This window comes from Leishmania martiniquensis, chromosome 26, assembly GCF_017916325.1.
Source record: "Leishmania martiniquensis isolate LSCM1 chromosome 26, whole genome shotgun sequence".
Taxonomy (NCBI): Eukaryota; Euglenozoa; class Kinetoplastea; order Trypanosomatida; family Trypanosomatidae; genus Leishmania; species Leishmania martiniquensis.
In genome coordinates this window covers 247,905-267,500 of record NC_090161.1, presented here as the reverse complement: position 1 = coordinate 267,500, position 19,596 = coordinate 247,905, and the positions used below count along the sequence as shown (strand labels likewise).

General features: G+C 62.2%; 6 protein-coding genes across 6 annotated transcripts in view; all 6 read left to right on the top strand.

The window, feature by feature from the left end:
- Positions 1–232, top strand: part of LSCM1_04094 (uncharacterized protein) — a gene marked incomplete at both ends in the record, with an annotated part of 450 nt that extends 218 nt beyond the window's left edge. The window contains one exon of the mRNA XM_067321618.1: positions 1–232. This exon is cut by the window's left edge and continues 218 nt beyond it. Within this exon, the coding sequence (XP_067177849.1) occupies positions 1–232 (232 nt within the window).
- Positions 233–1,306: 1,074 nt separating this feature from the next.
- LSCM1_04093 (uncharacterized protein) lies at positions 1,307–3,634 on the top strand (the record flags this gene model as incomplete). The annotated part of the gene is made up of 1 exon (XM_067321617.1): positions 1,307–3,634. One exon carries the CDS (start codon positions 1,307–1,309, stop codon positions 3,632–3,634), a length of 2,328 nt encoding a protein of 775 aa, XP_067177848.1.
- Positions 3,635–7,677: 4,043 nt separating this feature from the next.
- Positions 7,678–10,671, top strand: LSCM1_04092 (uncharacterized protein; the record flags this gene model as incomplete). The annotated part of the gene is made up of 1 exon (XM_067321616.1): positions 7,678–10,671. One exon carries the CDS (start codon positions 7,678–7,680, stop codon positions 10,669–10,671), a length of 2,994 nt encoding a protein of 997 aa, XP_067177847.1.
- A 555-nt stretch (positions 10,672–11,226) lies between these two features.
- LSCM1_04091 (uncharacterized protein) lies at positions 11,227–12,480 on the top strand (the record flags this gene model as incomplete). Its single annotated transcript, XM_067321615.1, has 1 exon — positions 11,227–12,480. One exon carries the CDS (start codon positions 11,227–11,229, stop codon positions 12,478–12,480), a length of 1,254 nt encoding a protein of 417 aa, XP_067177846.1.
- A 526-nt stretch (positions 12,481–13,006) lies between these two features.
- On the top strand, positions 13,007–16,162 carry LSCM1_04090 (uncharacterized protein; the record flags this gene model as incomplete). The annotated part of the gene is made up of 1 exon (XM_067321614.1): positions 13,007–16,162. The coding sequence occupies one exon, from the start codon at positions 13,007–13,009 to the stop codon at positions 16,160–16,162; it is 3,156 nt and encodes a 1,051-aa protein (XP_067177845.1).
- A 1,097-nt stretch (positions 16,163–17,259) lies between these two features.
- LSCM1_04089 (uncharacterized protein) lies at positions 17,260–18,321 on the top strand (the record flags this gene model as incomplete). The annotated part of the gene is made up of 1 exon (XM_067321613.1): positions 17,260–18,321. The coding sequence occupies one exon, from the start codon at positions 17,260–17,262 to the stop codon at positions 18,319–18,321; it is 1,062 nt and encodes a 353-aa protein (XP_067177844.1).
- Positions 18,322–19,596: the final 1,275 nt, after the last annotated feature.

Here is a 19,596-nt window from a genome sequence, read left to right as displayed (position 1 = left end):
GACGGTACACGGTGGTGGCCAGGTGTCGCAGGCGTACGCCGCGCGCCAGGCGATCGCGAAGGGTCTCATCGCGTTCTTCCAGAAGTACCACAACGAGGTGGAGAAGGCTGCGCTGAAGGACAAGTTCCTGGCGTACGACAAGTTCCTGCTGATCGCCGACCCCCGCCGCTGCGAGCCGAAGAAGTGGGGCCGCCACTCTGCCCGCACGCGCTTCACCAAGTCCTACCGGTAAGCCCATGCAGGTGCGTGCATGTGTGGGGACGCCGGCTCATGCGCATATATATGTGTGTGTGGCTGCGGTGTGAATACCGGAGAGCTGTGTCCCGCGCACGGGCAAGCGCCCCTCTCCTCTGTGTGTTGCTCGAAGGACCACTAGCCAGATTGCCATCTCTCGTGCTTGAGAAGAAAAGGGAGAGGCGAACGCAGCCAGGGGAACCTCCGGCCGCAACACGCGCGTGCGCACATGCAGCCGCATAAAGCAGGCGAAGGTGGACGCATCGTGCGTGGTCGTGCAGAGAGGGAGGTCTATGCGTATAGGTGTGCGTCTGCGTGCCCGAAGCGCCGTTCGGTCCTCCTGCGGTCATCGATTCTGTCGGTCACTGTGGCGCTGACGGTCATATATATTTTTTGGTTGTTCTTTCAGTGGTTATTTCACCCCTTTCCAATGTCGGCATTCTGCACAACAGCGGCGTGAGTGCGGCGGGGACGGCGTGTGTGTACCGCCGCGCGCGCACGCAGAGAACCTCACCACAGGCGCACGCCCCCGATCCTCACCCTCGCTTCCCGAGATGTATCCATAAGACGAGGTGAGGAAGACGGGTGCTCTGGAACGGTGGCCAGCAGGGACGTGTGCTGAGAGGGAAGCATGGAGTAAGCATGTGGTCTGCAGATATGTCGGCCTTCCACCACCCTAGCCCTCCGCTCACGCGACGCTCCTGTGTGTGGATGTGTGCCCATGTCGGCGCAGATGTGCGATGGGTGAAGATCGATGCCCCTCACCGCGCAGGCTTGGACTGTGCGCGGCGAGTGACTCTTTCATGCAGTTGTGGTCCCCCTTTTTTTCTTCCACCCACGCCACCCAACCTCTCTGTGCCCTCCCTCTTTTCCTCCTCGTGTCGCTTCCCCCGGCTCCTCTCTCTCTCTCTTTCCACATGCACGCACACGCACGCAGAGGGAGAGCCATTCAGATAACCTGAGCGCCGAGAATTCCGCGCGCACCCACACACTCACACGCGCACAGAAGGCCAACGCCAACTCCGGCTGTGGAGTGCGACTCCGTGAGCGGGAGGAGGAAGGAGTGACTGAAATGCTGAACATTACGTCGATCGGCACCGTGGTGCCCAGCGCCACTTACTGCGGCACAATGTTCGGGAAGCCAATCATTTACCCTGACGGCTACACCATTGAGCGCTCCGTCTTTGCGCCGCCCGAGGCCGAAGCGCACGCGTTGAAACCCGTCTTCACCTACAAGGCATCAACCGGGACGTGGGCGGCAACGACAAGTGGCGAGCTGCACTTCACGGCGACTATCCGCTGGGTGAGCGGGAGGCCGACCTTCAGTATTACGCGCAGCGACAATCCGGCCGAGAAGACGTACACAGACGGCAAGTCCGCCACGAGTGCTTGGCGCAAGGCATTCGAGGATGCCGTGAAAGATTTCCCTGCTCGACAGGTAGAGCTGGCAGCGCCCATGGACCCCAAGCACAAGCTGCGAGTCAACGGCATTCGGCTGTACTGCCTGCACTTGAAAGAGGTGTGCGACGAGCTGTTAGCGCTGCCGGGTGGTCGAGTTGCCTTTGAAGCAGCTGCAGCTGCTTCTTGTGCAGCCCCGGCGTCTTCTGCCGTAGCCGTTGTTGCGTCAGAGATCGACGCACGCAGCACGAGTCTTCGCTCCGCTTCTGGATCACAGCCCCTGTCGCAGGAAAGGACACAGCGTCATCGCGCCACCTCGCCAATGCCAAAGAGCTGCACCAAGGCGCCCGCAGAGGCTCTCGGCAGCGCACGCTCTAGCAAGCGTCGAGCCACTCCCAGTCGTTGCGCTTCGGTGGCCAAAGATGCGTCACCGTCGGCATCCGTGGTAAGCGTGGGCACCGCAGCTAATATTGGCGGTGAGCCCTTAGCGGAAGGGGAGGGGGTAGGCTCGACCAAGAAGCGGCGGGCGCGCCAGCCGAAGGGCGTCGACAAGGCTGCCGCCACTGCAGCGTCCACTCCCGCGATCAGCGGAGAGGCAGCGGGGAGCATGGCTGCTGCCCCAGTCAAGCGGCAGCGCACGTCCAGCAATAAGAGAGGCCAAGAGGCCCCAGGTGCGCCGTCGGCTGTTCCACCACGACTGGACGTGGTGGTGGTATGCCCGGAGTGCGGTTTAAGTGGTACAACATTCTGCGCCGCGACGGGAAAGCTGCACTTGCCTCCACCGTGCATGACCTGCGGACTCACGACCGCATTCTGTCCGGTGACTGGCCACCCGCATCATGTGGCAGCGCATCGCGAGAACCGTCAGCGAGGAGAGGTTCACCTGCCCGGTGCGGCGCGCAGACCTCGGCGCCGCGTGGCAAAGCAGCCCCCAGACATGCAAGCCGCAGCACTCCTCGATGACGAGGTGACCGTGGTCGCGGCACAAGGCGGCGGCAGCGGCGCTGCTGTCGTCGTAGGGGAAGGGGAGGAGGGAGCATCCAAGAAGACCCGCAGGAGGCGTCTGCGTGTTGAGGATGCGACGACGCAGGCGCCTGGGAATGGCGCGGATGCGACAGAGAAGCCTACGCGCGCTCGCCGCGCGCGGAAGGTGAAGGACGGCGCCGTTTCTGCCACGCAGTCTTCGGAAACGTTAGCCGAGAGAGCGGAGGCCGCGAAGGGTGATGCTGCCGCTGGCTCTTGCACTGCAGTAGTGCTGGAGGGAGCACCTGCTAGGGTTGAGGAGCAGGCGTACATGTACCCGCCGCTGCGTCCCCCTCTCACCATCCGTGAACACCACAAAGCCGCCCACTTACTGCAAGAGAGCTGGAGGGCGCAATACGGGGATGGTCCAGTGCTGCCGGCAGCGGTGGCAGCAGTGCCGCTCGCACTCGTGTCGGTAAAGCGCATTGCAGCGGCCGTAGCAAATCGCCGCCGAAAGGGCCGTGGTGAGGCTGCGGGCGGCGCCAGCGGCGAGGAAGTCAGGCAATCGGATGACGACGAAGGAGGGGAAGAGAATGGAGGAGCAACCGTAAAGGGTGGCGGCGACAATGGCGACGACGACAAGGACACCGCGAAGAGCGGCCTTAGCAGCGCCGTTGGCACTCCTGCGTCGACTGCTGCCGCCGCTCTGCCGGTTTCGACGATGGTACATCCTCTCGAGGTGACGCAGATGGCCACCAGCGTTGCTGGTAAGCGACTCTCGCGGTTCCTCGTGCAGTATACGAGCGAGCGCACGCTCTTCGATTTGCTGAAGAGCTCCTCGGCAACGGGGGACAGCGGCGCAGGCAGGAAAGCGCCTAAGCGGCCAGCGGAGCCGACATTGGCTGGTGGCAACAGCGTCGATGCCGGCGCCGGCGATAAGGGTAACTGGGAACCCCATACGGTGGTGGAAAATGGCGATGAAGAGCACCCGGAGGGTGCCCCGGGTGCATCGCCGTCAGAGGCGTGCAGTAACGGTTAACCACCAGTGAGGCACACGGCGTCGGCGGTGCCACGCTACCACCATGAAGTGGCTCTGCGCTTCGAAACAAGGCACCCTCCACTACCGTGACAGAGGTCGACGCGGTGTCGCAACGGATTATGGACGCCCAAGAAAGCGAAGCGGTAAGGGGTTGTGCAAGGCCTTCCTGGGGTAGTGGAGGGGGGTGAACAGTGCAGTGCTGCTCGTGTGATTCGCTACGAGTGCTCCGAGTGGCGAGAGCTGTGCGCCGTGCACAGGATGGAGGAGAGGAGGAATGGACGCCGCACATGCGAATGGGGCGTAAGAGTACCTCCATCGCCGACAGATTCACAAACAACACGGCTTCGTTTCGTCCTCCCCCTCCCTCTCCCTCTCCGATCTCCTCTAACCGCCTGTCGTCTTCCTTCGCATGGTTGCCTGCATCAGGGGCGCGAATCATGCGCGGGTGCGGCTGGCGCATTCAGACATACAGATAGAAATGTGGGTACACCAAAGCATGCGCGTGCATGAACGGTAGGACGCAGAGGGCGTACTGGAGCAGCGATGGGTGCAGCGCCGCTGTCGCGCACGCCAACCTGAACGCGCCTGGGCCATGCGAAAGGCCTCAGAGGTGCCTCCCCCGCTTGCCATTTTGAGTTGGTAGTAAGGTCTGCTTTGAAGGGTGCGCTGGTGGTCGCGCTTTTGTCCTCTGTCGATAGCCGGGGTGGAAAAAGGGGGATGCTGCACGCCCGCGCCCTCGCCCAGGCGAATGCGTTCGCCCTCCTTCCCCTTAGGTGTCTACACGCACTCCCTCTTTCACTCCTCCTCTCTCTCTCCCTCTGCGGGGCGTCCAAGGCGTTCCCACTTCTCCCTCTCACCCTCCCTTTGCGGAGATGAGGAGCCCCTGGCGATTCGTCGCCACCATCGCCATCATCCTCACCGCTGCCACATCAGCACACCCCTCCCCCTCACATATACATACAGAGAGAGAAAGAGAGAGACATAGCGGAGGCTCTATCTTTTACAATGATTGCGGCCTCTCGGAGAGAGGGGGAGGGGAGAGGGGGTCAGCACGCTCCTTCCTTCCCCCCTCTCTCTATCACTTCATGGTCTCGTGAAAGTGGCTTGACGTTCGCCGTCCGCCCTCTGCCTCATTTCGCCATCCTCTCTTCGGTTTTCCCCTCGAGCGTTCGCTGCGGCGCGCGCCGATCAAGTCTGCTCTCTCTCTCGACCTCGGTTTCACACAGAAAGCGAGATCACCATGCGCTCTTCTCCATCTGTGCGCATGCGCCTGCGTTTATCTGCACGTTGGTGCGACATCACGATGGGTGAACCGAACACATCACCGATGCAGCTGCGCATATCCAAGACCGGCAACACTCAGCATATTCCACACCCCAACTCCCGACACTTCGTGTGTCGTGCGCCTCCGCAACGCCCTTTGTAATCTTTGGAATGCGGTGACGGCGATGCTCGTATTTGAGGTTCCGGCGATGACCGTCCTGCGCGGCGCGCCCTTGCAGACGTTCTGGCTGCCTCTGTTTCGTAGTGCGCCGCTGAACGATCCTGAAGACATCCCCAGGCCCATCCCTCCGCTACCCTACGAAGCGAGTGGCACATGCCAGCGGACCTTGCTGCACGACTTGGCCGCGAGGTGCGCGGCACTGCCACACGGTGGCAGTTCTCTCTCGAGAGGACCTCGCTATGAACAGCGGCTATTACACGGAAGAGCTCACTGCCAGCAAGGATGTGGATGGCCCTCGGGATCGCTTTGCCCTCAGCTAAGCGAGTGCGATGCGCTCTCTTTTTTTTACTGAAAGGACCCTGCCTGCCCTAATCGTGGAGACGCCACCTCGGCACGCGGCATCTCAGGTGCCCAGCGCCTCACTCTCTGTGCGGGGACGCCAGGCAGCGCCCACTGCCCCCTGCCAGATGCCGAGCCGCCTCTGGTAGCGACAGCAGCACCGAGCACCGGCGTTGCGTCGGCGCGGCCTGCGAGGCGGGTGGTGGGTGGGTGGGTGGGTAGAGCATGAGACGGTGGAGGGAGGGGTAGGTCCGTGCTCGGGTGACTGAAGGGAGGGGTGGTGGTGCTCGAATGCGCGCCTTGTGCGGCTGCTTCACCGCACGCGGTGTGGGCCTCCCCCTTCCCCTATCGGGTGGGTGTGGCGTGGCGCTGAACTCGCGCATCTTCTCTTCTCTGATGGCAGAGGGCGGAGGTGCTCGAAAGGGAAAGCAGGAGACTGCTGGTGCGGCACTCTCTTCCGCTGGCGCATGCCGCTGCCCTCGCTTCCCTGGTCGCCACTGGAGCCGATGCATCACACGAGGTGATATGCGTACTGGCTATTATCGACGCGCACTCACCGCGCTCAGTAGCTGAGTCTGGCGATCATCTATCGACCTCCGCGGCCGTCCTCGTTGTCGTGCTGCGCAGTGATGTGCACTGTGCTGGCGGTGGCAGCGAGGATGGCACACACACACACACACACACAGACACACTTCTCTGAGCTGTGGCCGCCAACAGGAGCAGGTGCCGGCGAAGTTTTTTCCCGTTGCCAAAGTTGCCCCGCCTCGCCTTCTGCGGCATTTGTAGGCGTGCGAAATGCTCCCGTAGATGCGCGGGAGACAGCATCTTCGCCTCTGCGTTGCTCTCTCCCCTATCGTGCTTCATAGCGCGTATTGTACTCGGTAGTGATGAGAGTGCACCCTCCCCGTCTCCCCTTTTTTTCCTCTCTCCTCCATCCCTTTCGGCGGGAAGGGTACTCCACCGCCCCATACACACCTGGAGAGAGAGAGGGGGGGCGAAGAGGGGACAGGGAGGGAGAGGCACGCGCGCATGTGCTCAGTCCGTCAGAGACCGCCCCGTAGCGCCCTCTTCTTTCCTTCAGAATCCTTCTCTGAGCGTTGGATTCTCTCAGCGCACCTCGTTGCGTCCGCGGGGGTGGGTGGGAGAGAGGAGCGATGGGGTTTCCAGCCGGTGCGCCTGCTCCTCTTTGATGGACATAGAGCGGCGCCTTTTTTTTCTTCGCATAACTTTTCTTCAGTTCCGGGGAGGGCTGGGTGGCTGGAGCGACGAAGGGGAGAGGAGGGGGAGAAGTGGGCGGTACCCTCTGCTCGGTTCTGTCTGCCCCCCCCCCTCCCACTCCCCCCTGTCGGTGCGCGTGACGCTCTCTCTCTGTCTCTCTCTCATCTTTTGGTTTCTTCTGCTTCTCCCGGCCTCCTCGTCACGCCCCTTCGCACTTCCTCCCTGATGCCTTCCGACGAGCTAATACATGAAGAGTAGGGGGGGGGGCTCGGCGTGTGTGGGTGGTGGTGGGGTGCATCACCCGAAGCGGTGGTGCGTTGCAGCGCTGCCGCTGAAAGACCAACCGAAAGAGTGCGATGGCGAAAACGGTCGCAGCGGTCACAGCTGCACTCCTCGTTTCTCTGTTTGCTGGGTAGTGCCTCGTGCCACTTTTCCTCTTAGTGCGCCCCATCCCTCATATGCGGTTTGCTGTCAAGGCGAAGTGAGGAGACCGAGCGAGCGAGAGGAGCGCAAACCTAACGCGTTTCTGGCTCGCGCTCCGCAGCAAGCCAACAGGTAAGCGAAGTGGTGCAGCTCCGCCTTCCTCCTCCACTGTCCCTCGAACTTGTTGTATTTCTTTCCTTCGCCCGCCTACCCCGCTCCTCTTCGTGTGCTTCTCTCTCTCTCGCTTGCTTGCTTCCTCGCTGGTATGCTGCCTTACTCGCACACACCCGCTCAGCAGTGTCACACATTAGCCTTCGAGGTGGAGTCCATTTGTGTGTGTGTGTGTGTACCACTTCGGTGACCTCATACTGAGGAACGGAGAGGCAGTGAGACAGGACAACAAAAAGGCACCATCGGAAGCAATGGCGGATGCGCTGTAGTCGGTCCATTGTCCCCCCACACACACACACCTACCCAAGCGCGTCTCGTTTTATGTAAGCCGCGGCACGCATCCGTTGGACACACACACACATATCTATATCTATATATCTATATATGATCCACAGCTTCCTCTGTTCTCGATTCCTTCCCTCTCCCCCTTCCCCTTCCTCTGCCCTCTATGCGGGGTGTGTTGACGCGCAGTGTATGTCGGTGGGTCTCCCTCCAGAATGGGGCGCGGCTGGCGGACGTCTACCAGCTTCTCATCACCAAGAAGCCGGTCGAGTACGACTACGTCGCGGTCGATGTGAATTCCTTCGTCGGTGGCGCCATGCGGATCACCAAGAGCGTCTCCACAGAGCAGCGGCGCCATAAGGAGGTTTCGCGGCACGTCCTCAGCTCCATCATGCTGCTCTTGCGCCGCGTAGTGTGCCGACGCTCTCTTCTTCTAGCCCTCGACGGCCCGGACACGCTTGCAAAGGCGTACAAGCTCCGCACCACCTTGAGCACTCGGCGACTGGAAGTGGCAACCCAGCGCCTCCCCGGTACACTGCTGATGCGCGCGGTGGAAGAACGCATAGTGAAGGCGATGCCGCTGGGGCGCGGGCTGGTACCCGACGAAGTGGTCTTCTCCGGCATCAACGTAGAGGGTCCAGTGGAGCGAAAGGTGTCGGCATGGGCTCTGGACTTGGCGTGCCGTGATGGGGCGCGGCACACATCCAAGTCCATCTGCCTCATCGGGGCAGGAGAGCTCTGGATGAACGTGCTCGCCCTCACGCCGTATTCCCAGGGCGCCAGCGTCTTGCATGGATCGTCTGACTTGCGCCACATAACGCTCAGTGACTCCCTCACATGGCTCGAGCTCGGCGACGACCTGCTGACAGGCGACACGCGCATCCTCACGACCGCGCGGACGGATGTGCTGCTCCTGTACCTGCTGTGCCACGGGTGCTCTGCAACAGACCTCTCGCCGCTCTCCGGCTCCGATTTTGCGGTTCTCATAGCGGCATACCACGCTCGACGTCGCGAGGCGGCAGCGGCTGTTGACGCGGCGGATGGGGTATCGCCGTTTCAGCTTATACAGGAGCAGCCGGGCGGTGCCCTGGTGCTCGACCTGCGGGCGCTCTCTCTGCTCTTTGTGGCAGAAAAAGGAAAGGCAGCAGTGCCCCAATCGCTGGGAGCGGTCGCTACGCCGGCGGCGGAGAAGTCTCTGCTCGACCCGAACCTATCCAGTCCTCTCCACACCAGCTATCTCGGCCATCTGCTCCACTCTCATCACCTGTTCTGCCACGGTGAAATCCTTGGCCGGTCTCGTGTACCGGCATACATGGAGGCGGAGGTGAGGATGGGGTGTCTTGGCCGTAGCGGCGCAGCGGGTGCCCGTGCGAGCGTACTTTTCGCGGGCGATTGGATCCGATATCTACACCGCTGTCTTCAGTTTGGTGCGCGCTACGCATTCGCAAGCGACGCAGGCGTTGAGCTGCGCAACAGCACCTTGGAGTGCGCCCCATCCACCGCGGCGGTCGGCAGCGGCGCTAGTACCGGGCCATCTAATGAGGAAAAGGGAAGCGCCAACACCTCAGTACTAATGACAGTTGCCGCCGGTGCTGCTGCGCCATCATCCGCTGCGCCCGCTGCTTCAGGCGCCAGCGGATACTACCCTTTCTGGTCCTCCGCGCAGCCGCTGACTGCAGCTGAGTACACCATTCTTAGCACCCCGAATACTAGCACCCTTGATGCACTGCTCGTGGACTACATGTCGGGGAGCGCGTCGGCGCTGCGCTCCGAGCTGCCGAAGACGCTCACGTCCCCGCAGGCGAACCTTCAAGAGCTTCGTACCTCATTGCAGCACCTCTTCGCGCGCGCGGCAGCTGATCGGCCGCACCCGTCTCTGTGCCTGGCGCCGTCCTATCAGTGGAGCCGGAGCGAAAAGAGTAAAGTGTGGTCGATGCGGTACGTCGACTTGGGCGTCGTCGCGAAGCAGCAGGGCGTCCGCCGCGCACGTGGGCTCCTGCCTGGAATGAAGATGCAGCAGCAAGAGCCAAAGGACGGCGCCGTCATTTTCGACGCCGAGTCGCAGACGTGGACCGCGCAGGTGCGCAACCCCGCACTGCTTACAGCGTCGCTGCAGCCAGAGGGACAGCAGAGGTGTCCCCCTGCCGACGGGGCATCACCGTCCTACATGCCGGCGGAGGCGGCTGGCGCATCTGCGGATGCGGCCGAGGTGCCTACGCTGAAAGTGCTAACGTGGAATGTCATGTTCGATCGGTACAGCAACCAGCCGACTCCACTCGGTATGCCGGGCATCGACTGGTGCAGCCCGCAGCGGTACCCGGTGCTGGCAAAGCTCATCGACACCGAGGACGCCGATGTGGTCGGGCTGCAGGAAGTGGAGCGGCCGTTCGCTGAGTACCTGGCGGCGCAGCCATGGTGCCGCGAGCGCTACATTATGTCCTGCAGCCCGTGCAGTCCCATCTTAGATCCGTGGGGCGTGCTGCTGCTTGTGCGCCGTGGCGGGCGGTGGCCGCTGCAGCAAGTGACGCACCTGAATGTGCCGGCGTGGTCCGGCCACGTCTCCCTTATGCCGGTGGCCACGCTAGATCTAGCGGCTGCCGCAACCCGACGCGATGCCAGTAGCACTGACGATGGCGGCTCAGCTGGAAAGAGCAGCAAGAGAAAGCTCGCAATGCCGCAGCGGCTGGTGAACGTCTGCTCGGTGCACTTGCTGGCGCCGTTTGTGAAGGCGAACGAGGTGGCCCGTACAGGTCAGGATCAGGCCCTGCGTCATGTTCTGACGCGGCAGCTGCATGGCGACACGCTCGTCATGGGTGACTTCAACGACTGGCCGAGCAACGAGTTTCTCATGCCACCTGAGACGCGGTACGTTGAGTGCTGGCCGGTCATTCACCCCAATGACTACGGCAAAACCATGGACGAGTCGAACACGTTCTGTAAGCTGAAGATCGAAGAGATCTTCTTTGGACGCTCCGACAAGGTTTTCCTGAGGACAGGCACTGCCACAGCCTCGAGCCTCACGTGCGGCGTATTGAAGCCGGTGGAGGCGCATCTAGTGGGAACGCAGAGCGTCAATACCGAAAATGGCAACCAAAAGGCACCAGCGTATCTATTCCCGTCGGATCACTACGGCGTCAGCATGCAGTTCCAAGTCCTGTGACGAACATGTTCCACGTGGGCTGCACTACTGTTTGCGCTGTTCTTTGTTGTTGTGTGTGTGTGTAGAATGTTGTTGCTCTGAGGAAGCACGGCAGGAGGAAGGTTCATGCGCATATATATATATATATATATGTACAGCATCAGCTCGGCCACGCTTACTCTGCCGCCGCGATCGCCCCCCTCCCCCTTCTCTCTCTTCCTATTGCCGAGAGGCGTGCCCCTTCCCTCCCCTTTTCACGCCCTCTGTTGCTCAGCTACGCTCGTTGGGGACCGATATCTCGACTCACGCTTCCCTTCTCCCCCTTCTGCTTTCCCCGCTCCCTGAGTATCGCGTAGTCATGGGTGACGGAAAGAGGACGGCAGCGTTGAGCCACTCTATCAACGAACTCATTTATTACACAGTGCACGACACCCACACGCGAACACACATTCTCAGCACCCACTTCGATCAGAGCGCAGCGCACCGTGACAGGGGCGGAGGCGCTAGCAAGGGCGTGGCAGCACGAATACGATCTCTGCTGCCCGCCACCTCTCCTCTTCTGCCGCGCCGTCTCGAATGCAGCGGACTTCTCTGCCTTTCCTCTGCGCCGCTCGTGAAGGGAAGCGGGCCAGCTTGCGCACGGTCAGCATAGTGGAAGCAACTGCATGCCGCCTATCGTGCGCGCGCACCGGCAGAGGCTGTGCTCATCGCAGCTTGGCCTTCAGCCAAGGCAGCAAGGGCGCACATGTGCAGTCTTCGCTGTGGTATAGCTGTCGGGACGTTTCAGCTTCCGCGTGGCGCCTGGCCCCCGAGGTGAGTGCCGGAGGCAGCTGTGAGGACCCGTTCGCCTTCGAGTTCGACCCGGTGGCCGGTGTGCGGCACGACGCAGCTGTCGAAACGGCGAAGAAAAGTCTCGAGTCCATTGTGGAAGAGCTGTCCCCGCCCAATGCATCCTCAGAGGCGCTTGCGAAAATCCGCAGCTACCTGAAGCAGCACCCCGTCGACACGCTCATTGTGCATTCAGCAGTGCAGATCACCCACATCGAGAACCCCGACACCGGCGCCGAAGAGCGCGTGCACCTGAGCCCAATGGACATTAAGGAGGCGCTGAAGCAGGCGCAGCTGCGAAACATGAACCTTGTCCTGATGGGTGCCCGCGGCGACGAATTAGCTTACTGCCGCATCCGCAGAGAGCGGCCATGGGTGTGGAAGCTCGTGCAGCCTGAGATGGACCTCGTCAGCGGATTGACCGGAACCCCCGCGACGGGTGATGCCGTGACGGCGCCACAACAGGAGCAGCAGAAGCACGGCACCGGCAGCGGGGACGGCGAGGCCGACCGCCCGCGCCAGTACTTGGGGAAGACAAAGGAGCTGGTGGATCACGCCTTTCGCGACGCCGTTGATGCGCACTTCATCGGCTGGCGCAGCAAGAAGATCGTGCAGGATATCCGCAAGGGGCACCCTGTGAAGCTGACTATCCGCGATTTTCAGAGCCCGGAGGCGGCGGTGCACAAGTTGCGCGAGATGAGCAACGCTGTGAAGTCGCACGCAGAGGAGCAGCGCGTCTACCACCACTTTACCAGCATTGTGGGGAACGATCGGGAAGCGAGTCTCACACTCTCGCCGCCAATGGCGAACAAGTCTGGCACCATTTCCAAGACGGTGAAGCACCCCTCCGAGAAGGAGTGGGCGCACACACTCAAGCGGATGGAGGACGCGTGCCAGAAGGCAGGGAGGAGCGGGACGTACGTGAAGTCGAGCAAGCTGAAGATGCGCAACGTGGGGGCCACGACGTACCGTGTCGACAAGTATGGCCGCCGCGTGGATTAGGAAGTGGGCGGAGTTGGGGGAGGGGAACAGCGGAGAAGAGAGTTGACCGACACAAACTGCAACAGCACGAAAGCGCAGCGTCCAACACATGCGAGCGATTCGGTCACGCCGAGGGCGACGCTGAGATCGCTCCCGCGCTCATCTGCGCGCGCACATTTGAACGTCCTCTTCCTCGCCGCGCCCCTGCGCAGGGGGGAGGGGTGTTGCACTTGCTTGTGCTCCTTGGGACTTGCACGCCCACGGGGATTCCGGGTGCGGGCGGCCACCGAGCACCCAGGCACGCAAGTGGCCCACGCAGCCGGGAACGGATGCTCGGTACACGACCTCGTATTTACCTTCCACCCTCCTTCTTGGCCCTTTTCTTTAGCCCATTGCCCACGAACATAAACAAAAGAGGCCCTTGAGCGTGCGCCCCTCTCATCTCTACGCCCTTGTGCCGGCAGCCATACATCCATAAGCACACACACACATATACACATATATAGTAGCTGTGCGTGTGCTCGAGAACAGAAAGCGAACTGCCCTCATGTCCCACCCCACCACCGCCTCCTCCACGGAGCCGCCCAAGGCGGGGAGTGCCAATGAAGCAGGACGCGCAATGCCGCCGTCAGCCTCGACGGCAGCCTCTGTTGCAACTCAGCAGTCCACGACTGCAGCGAAGCCGCCAGAGCCGCTCGTGCGTCGCGGCCGCGGCACCTTTAAGCACCAGCTTCGCACAGAAGAGATGGAGCGACAGCACGCTTCCGGATCGGCGGCCGCTGCTGCAGCCTTGGGTCGTGCCGAGGAGGTGAGTACCGTCTTCACTGCCGCCACCACACATGTCGTACTACCGTCGTCGATGCTGGGCTCGAAAGCGGCGAAGCCGGTGACGGAGGAAGAAGAAATCGCGGCTCAGTTCGCGCACCTAAAGAAGGGTAAGGATATCCCTCTCAACATGATCGTGGGGCAGGTGGTAAGCAGCATCTCCGCAGCCCCAAGCGCTGGCAGCCCGATGTCTGTAACTGCTCGGCTAGCGGCAGCGGCGGAGGCTCGCGCAGCGGCGCCTCGTACACACTTTGGGATCTACGAGAACAACGCGAACGACACAGCGCGCCAGCTGCTCTTCCGTGGCGAGAAGCGGCGGCGCTACTGCATCATTGTCGGCGACCTGCAAAATAACACCCGGCAAGTGACACTGAAGCTTTTTGGTCACAAAGGCGCCAAGCCGTTCAAGCTACAGAACAAGCTGATCCGCCTGGTAAACCTCTCCATCGGCAAGCCTCGGCGAGGCACACTGCAGTGGCGTATGGCTCACGGGCTCTTGGAGGACGATGACCTGGAAGGGCAGCAACCGGGCGAAGAGCAGCGTGCGCAGGAGGAGAGGGCCCTGGTCAGCGGCGTGGAGAGCGCCGTCGACAACGATGATGGCGGCGGCAGAGACGGCGAGGAGGCCGCTGTTGTAACTAGTGACGGAAAGGACGACGATGACAGTGCGCTCATGATCACAGAGGGGCAAGGCCGAGACACCACCCCCGCCGCACCTGAAGCCGCCTCGAGCACGTCTGTTGGCTACACGCCACCCCCGCAGGTGATGGACCCCACGCAGACGGCCGAGGAGCGCGCGTTCCAAAATCGGACACACGCGGCGGCCGGCTTCGACGTGGAGGAGATCGTCCCTTTCTCCTCTTCGTCCTCTTTCGAGGGCGACGACAGCGAGGCACGCCAGGAGGCGCGACGGCGCAAGTCCGTGGCGATGGCGGAGGCGGCAGTCGCAATCGAGCGCGCCGCCGCAGCGGTGCCGATTCCAGAAAGCAGCAGCGATGACGGTGCCGAAAGCGAGGGGACGAAAGAGAGGAATGCGCCGGCCCCTCTCAGCGGTGGATGCCCTCAAGTCCTCACACCGCCGCCGGGGCTGCCCACCAGCATCCTGGAAGCGAATCCTATGGCAGACGGCAATCAGGTTGCTGGAAACGCAGCGGACACTGCAGGAAAGGTGGACCTGCTTGCACCAGTGCCGGCAGCGGCCTTCAACAAGCTTGTCACCGCCGCAGTGAAACACAATGCTGGCAGCCCCGACCACCACTCGAAGGGTGCCGAGGCGGAGGGAGAAGACGTGGATCACTACTTGGACAACGACGACGAGGTGGTGCCTCTGACGGTGCAGCAAACAGGCACGGGGGCCACCGTCATGTACGAGACGAGCCTTGCCAACAGCCCGGTCTTGACGGCAAAGCGCTTTGCCTCGCTGCGGGACTACTTCTTGCGCGAGTTTCGCTTCCTGCTCAACCTCGAGGATGTCCGAACACAGAACGTGTCGGTCAAGATCAACCTCGGCGCGGCCTACTGCTGCCTCGCCCGCCAGGGATCCTACTCCACTCCACTGAAGCACGCAACCTTTGGTGAGTTCGTCGAGCGCATGAACACAGAATCGATGCAGCTCTACTTCATCAAGGACTGCCCTGCCTGCGTGTCGCGGGCAGTGGACATGGAGAGTGGGTCACTGCACTTTCCGGCCACATCGACGACGGTGAAGATCAACTTCTTCTCGAACGAGCGCCAGAGTCGTTCCATCGCGCGTGCGGTGTGGGACAGCGATGTGGACCAGTTCCGCCTGCTGGACGTCGAGAACATCGGCGTCACCTTCAACTGGTCTGTCTTCTCTCTCGACGAGACGTTTGTGCGCCGCAAGACGGAGGCGCAGACCGTGGCACCGGAGGGAGGCGGCGGTGGCGGTGCTGGCGCCCCTGGAGCGTCCAACCCGGGCCTGAGTGCGGCAACGGTGCCAGCAGCCAGCGCCACACAGGCTTCTGCAGCCGCACCCGCTGCACCTCCGCGGCCGGCAGTGCCCGAGACATCCAAAGCCAAGATGGGGCCAGGCCCTGTCGGCATTGGAATCGACCCGAACAGTCCTTTCCACAACACGAGTGCGCCCGCGCTATCGGAGGCAGACGCGGCGGACGAGGAGGTGAAGAGTTCCTATAAGATGCCTCTTGACGACGAAGAGGATGACTTGGCGCGAAATAAGACGGTCGCGTACCCCTTCGAGGTTGAGTTCCGTGCCTACCGCCGCTGGAAGCAGCAAGACGATAACCCCGCCGCTCCCCTTGCCAAGGCGATTCTGGAAGAGCTGTCGCTGGCCGAGCACAATTACCTCCTCCACGGCTCTACAGCCATGTACGAGCGTATGGACCTGACAAACGTTTGCGAGGTTGACTACGCCGCCGAGGATCTCAACGTGGAAAGCATTGTAGTGGAGCACACGTCGCGCGTTAAGCCGGAGGGGACAGATCTGCTCGTGGACAACACCACCTCCCTATTCATCGAGAACTTCGCGGCGGCACGCCAGCTGAAAGAGAAAGTGGGGACCTACGGCCCCGTCAAGGTAGCGGCGATGCAGAACCCTAGCAACAACAACTTCATGCGCAGCGTCGCCGCCGCGCGCCGGGCTGCCGGTCGTGACGGAGGCCACGCCCTGCACCTGACCCCCGCGGAGATGGCCGAGGTGCTGAAGCCGACATCGAAGCTGACATTCTTTCGCTCGCGCGGGTCTAGTATTCATTGGAAGCTGCGCCCCAACAGCAGCCTCGAGGAAAACATTGCCCCAATGACGGAGGCTCTATCCTTCCTGCAGCAGGTCCTTCACACAGCCAACGAGATCGAGCGCAACTCCGCACGCGGCGGTGCTGCGCCAGACGCCCTCTAGACCCCGCCCAGCTCAGCCAGTCCCCTCGCTTCACGCTTTGGCGCCTGTCACAGTGGGCCTTGCTGCACTCGTGCTTATCCACATCTGCAGCCAGGCGTTTTCTTGAATCCGGTGATCGTGCGATAACGAGTAGGCAACCCCTCGGCACGCGGCATCTCAGGTGCCCAGCGCCTCACTCTCTGTGCGGGGACGCCAGGCAGCGCCCACTGCCCCCTGCCAGATGCCGAGCCGCCTCTGGTAGCGACAGCAGCACCGAGCACCGGCGTTGCGTCGGCGCGGCCTGCGAGGCGGGTGGTGGGTGGGTGGGTGGGTAGAGCATGAGACGGTGGAGGGAGGGGTAGGTCCGTGCTCGGGTGACTGAAGGGAGGGGTGGTGGTGCTCGAATGCGCGCCTTGTGCGGCTGCTTCGCCGCACGCGGTGTGGGCCTCCCCCTTCCCCTATCGGGTGGGTGTGGCGTGGCGCTGAACTCGCGCATCTTCTCTTCTCTGATGGCAGAGGGGCGGAGACGCTCAAAGAAGCTATTCACTTCGGGCGCGCTTCCCCCAGTGCGCCTCCCGACATGCGATACGCTGGCAGACCTCAGGTGGCAGCGAGAGAGAGAAAGGCGGCCGCCCACGGGAAGAAGGGCAAAAAGAACAGCGGCGCAGGCAGAGCAGCAGAGCCCCTCTCGTCCCATTCTTGCCCCCCGTTCCTTTTTGCCACGCTGCTGCGCATGGCGGATGGCTGTGCGTAATGGCCGCTGCAGTGCGCACAGACAGGTCGAGTGGGGGTGGGGACGGGAGGCTTTTCTTTTTCTGCGCCCATCCCACCCAATCCCCTTCGCACTCCCCTTCCCCGCTCTGCCACCCTCTGCGCCACTCTCCGCGGATCCCCCTTTTTTCCCTGCCGCACGCGCACACACCGCCACCACGCACACGCTGGTGCTTCTCTACACGCCTGCTGAGCGTAGCACCCATAGCTCGCCTACACTATCGCTCTGCTCCTTACTTTGCTTCTCGAAGTGGACGCCTGCGCCTCTGCCTCTTACTCGTGTACAGCGTCGAGCCCCTCCATATCCTTCCGCCCCCCGCCCCCCCTTTTCGTGTCCATCACGCACCATGTCGAGCGACCCGCAGGCTTACATCGATCTTCAGCACCGCATTTTGAGGGTGAAGGCGATCTTCACGGAGGAGCTGACCGACGCCCTGAACCTGATTCAGGTGGAGTGCCCCATTCTCACCCGCGTCGGCGATGGCACACAGGACAACCTCTCCGGTTACGAGAAGGCCGTGCAGGTGCGCGTCAAGGAGATCCCTGAGGCGGAGTTCGAGGTGGTGCACTCGCTCGCCAAGTGGAAGCGCAAGACCCTCGGCGATCACAACTTCCCCGTCGGACAGGGCATTGTCGCCAACATGCGCGCCCTACGCGTGGAGGACACCCTGGACAACATCCACTCCATCTACGTTGACCAGTGGGACTGGGAGCGCGTGATTGCGCCGGTGGACCGCTGCCTCGAGTACCTGCAGTCCACCGTCCGCTCGTTGTACGAGGTGCTGCGCCAGACGGAGCGCCGCGTGTGCGCTGAGTTCCCGGACATTACCCCGGTGCTGCCGGCTTCGATCAAGTTCCTCCACGCGGAGCAGCTGCTGGAGCGCTACCCGGAGCTGGACCCCAAATCACGCGAGCGTGCGGCCGTCAAGGAGTTTGGCGCGGTGTTCCTGATCGGCATCGGCTGCAAGCTAAGCCACGGCGACTGCCACGATGTGCGCGCTGCGGACTACGACGACTGGTCGACGCCGGTGCTCGTCAACTCCCACGAGATCGGCTTCCCGGCGTTTGATGGCGCGAAGGCCTCGGCGAATGCAGCCTTGCAGCTGCAGGGCCTGAATGGCGACATCCTGGTCTACAACCCGACTCTCGATGATGTACTCGAGCTGAGCAGTATGGGCATCCGCGTCGACAAGGAGGCGCTGTGCCGCCAGCTCGAGATGACTGGGGCCAACGACCGCCTCCAGCAAGCGTGGCACCAGAGCCTGCTGAACGGCGACCTGCCGCAAACCATCGGCGGCGGTATTGGCCAGAGTCGAATGGTCATGTTCATGCTCCGCAAGAGGCACATCGGCGAGGTGCAGTGCAGTGTCTGGACCTCCGAGATCGCGAAGCAGTGCTCTCTGCTGTAAAACAGGGGAGAAGAGCTGCAACAGCGCGCGTGGTGCCTCCCCCCCTCACACACACATACACGCACTCAAAACACTGGAGAGTGGCATCATGCAGAAGTGGGAGGTGATATGCGGCGGGGAGAGGGAGGGGCGAGCCAATTGTACCGGCACACGGCGTCCGCTAACCTGTGCGGTCGCGTGAAAAGAGACACGCGAATGTAACCGCGCACGTGCGCGAATGCAGGTATAGGGTGAGCTTTTTTGTGTGTGTGTGTTCTTCTTTACAGTTTGGGTGTGGTCCGCTGAAGAGTGTTGTCGGGCGACTGTGCTGTGTGTGAGACGAGAAAGCGTGAGGGGAGGAGAAGGACGTGATGTAGGTGGCTGGCGCTCCTGCTAGTCGCATGCGCTTGAACAGCCCTCCTCCACATTTGGGGAGCAAATCTCGCCGCGGCTTCGCTGCGCTCGCGGCTCTCATTTCTCCTGTAAGCAGCCTTCTGGCCAGGACCAGCCCTCGTCCCCCTCCCGGTGCGTGGAGCACAGACCGCCGGGGACGCTGGTCGACAGAGCACGCCACTATCGTTTTATGGGAGAAAGCACACGCAGACATTAGGCTGCTCGCGGGACGGGCAAGGGATGCATACGGGCTTCGCCCGCGAGTGCGCTTATACTTAGTGGTGGGCCCCTCGCTGCGTAGTCCGTGTAGGCAGTGCCGCCCGAACACCACTCACGGGGCTGGTGGGGTGTCGGCGCGTCTGCTCCCTAACAGGATGGGGGGAACTAGGGAGCCGCATGGCAACACGTTGACTGGGCGCAGCCATTTACTTATGAATAAGGAAAGCAATCAACCGCTCACAGAATAATCAACGCTCACAGTTTGCAGCAACGGTGTAGCACCGGGCTGCAGTTACGAGTTCAACGAGAAGACAAACCATTTAGGAGTACGGCGCAGCCAATCGTTACGGGACAGACAGCAGCTTCGACAGGCACCCTCACTGCCGCTACCGGGGGCCTGTCAACGACCTCCTGGGCGGGCGGGTGGGCGTTTTTCCCCCGAAACTATTGTGTGAAAGGCGATGGTGGCGTGGAGGGCGAGAGGGCTTCGCTGCTTCACCAGGTATCCACCGTTTGCGTGCAGAGCACTCATGAGTGTGCAGGAGAGACGGTGGGAAACGCAGAGGGAGACGTAGAGCCATCAGCCCGCACACAAAGTGGTCTCCGCGCGTGCCAGGGTGCAGTGCGGCCTGGTCAGCGAGCCGGGCCTCCGGTTCACCTCCGCCTCCATCTGGCGGGGCAAAC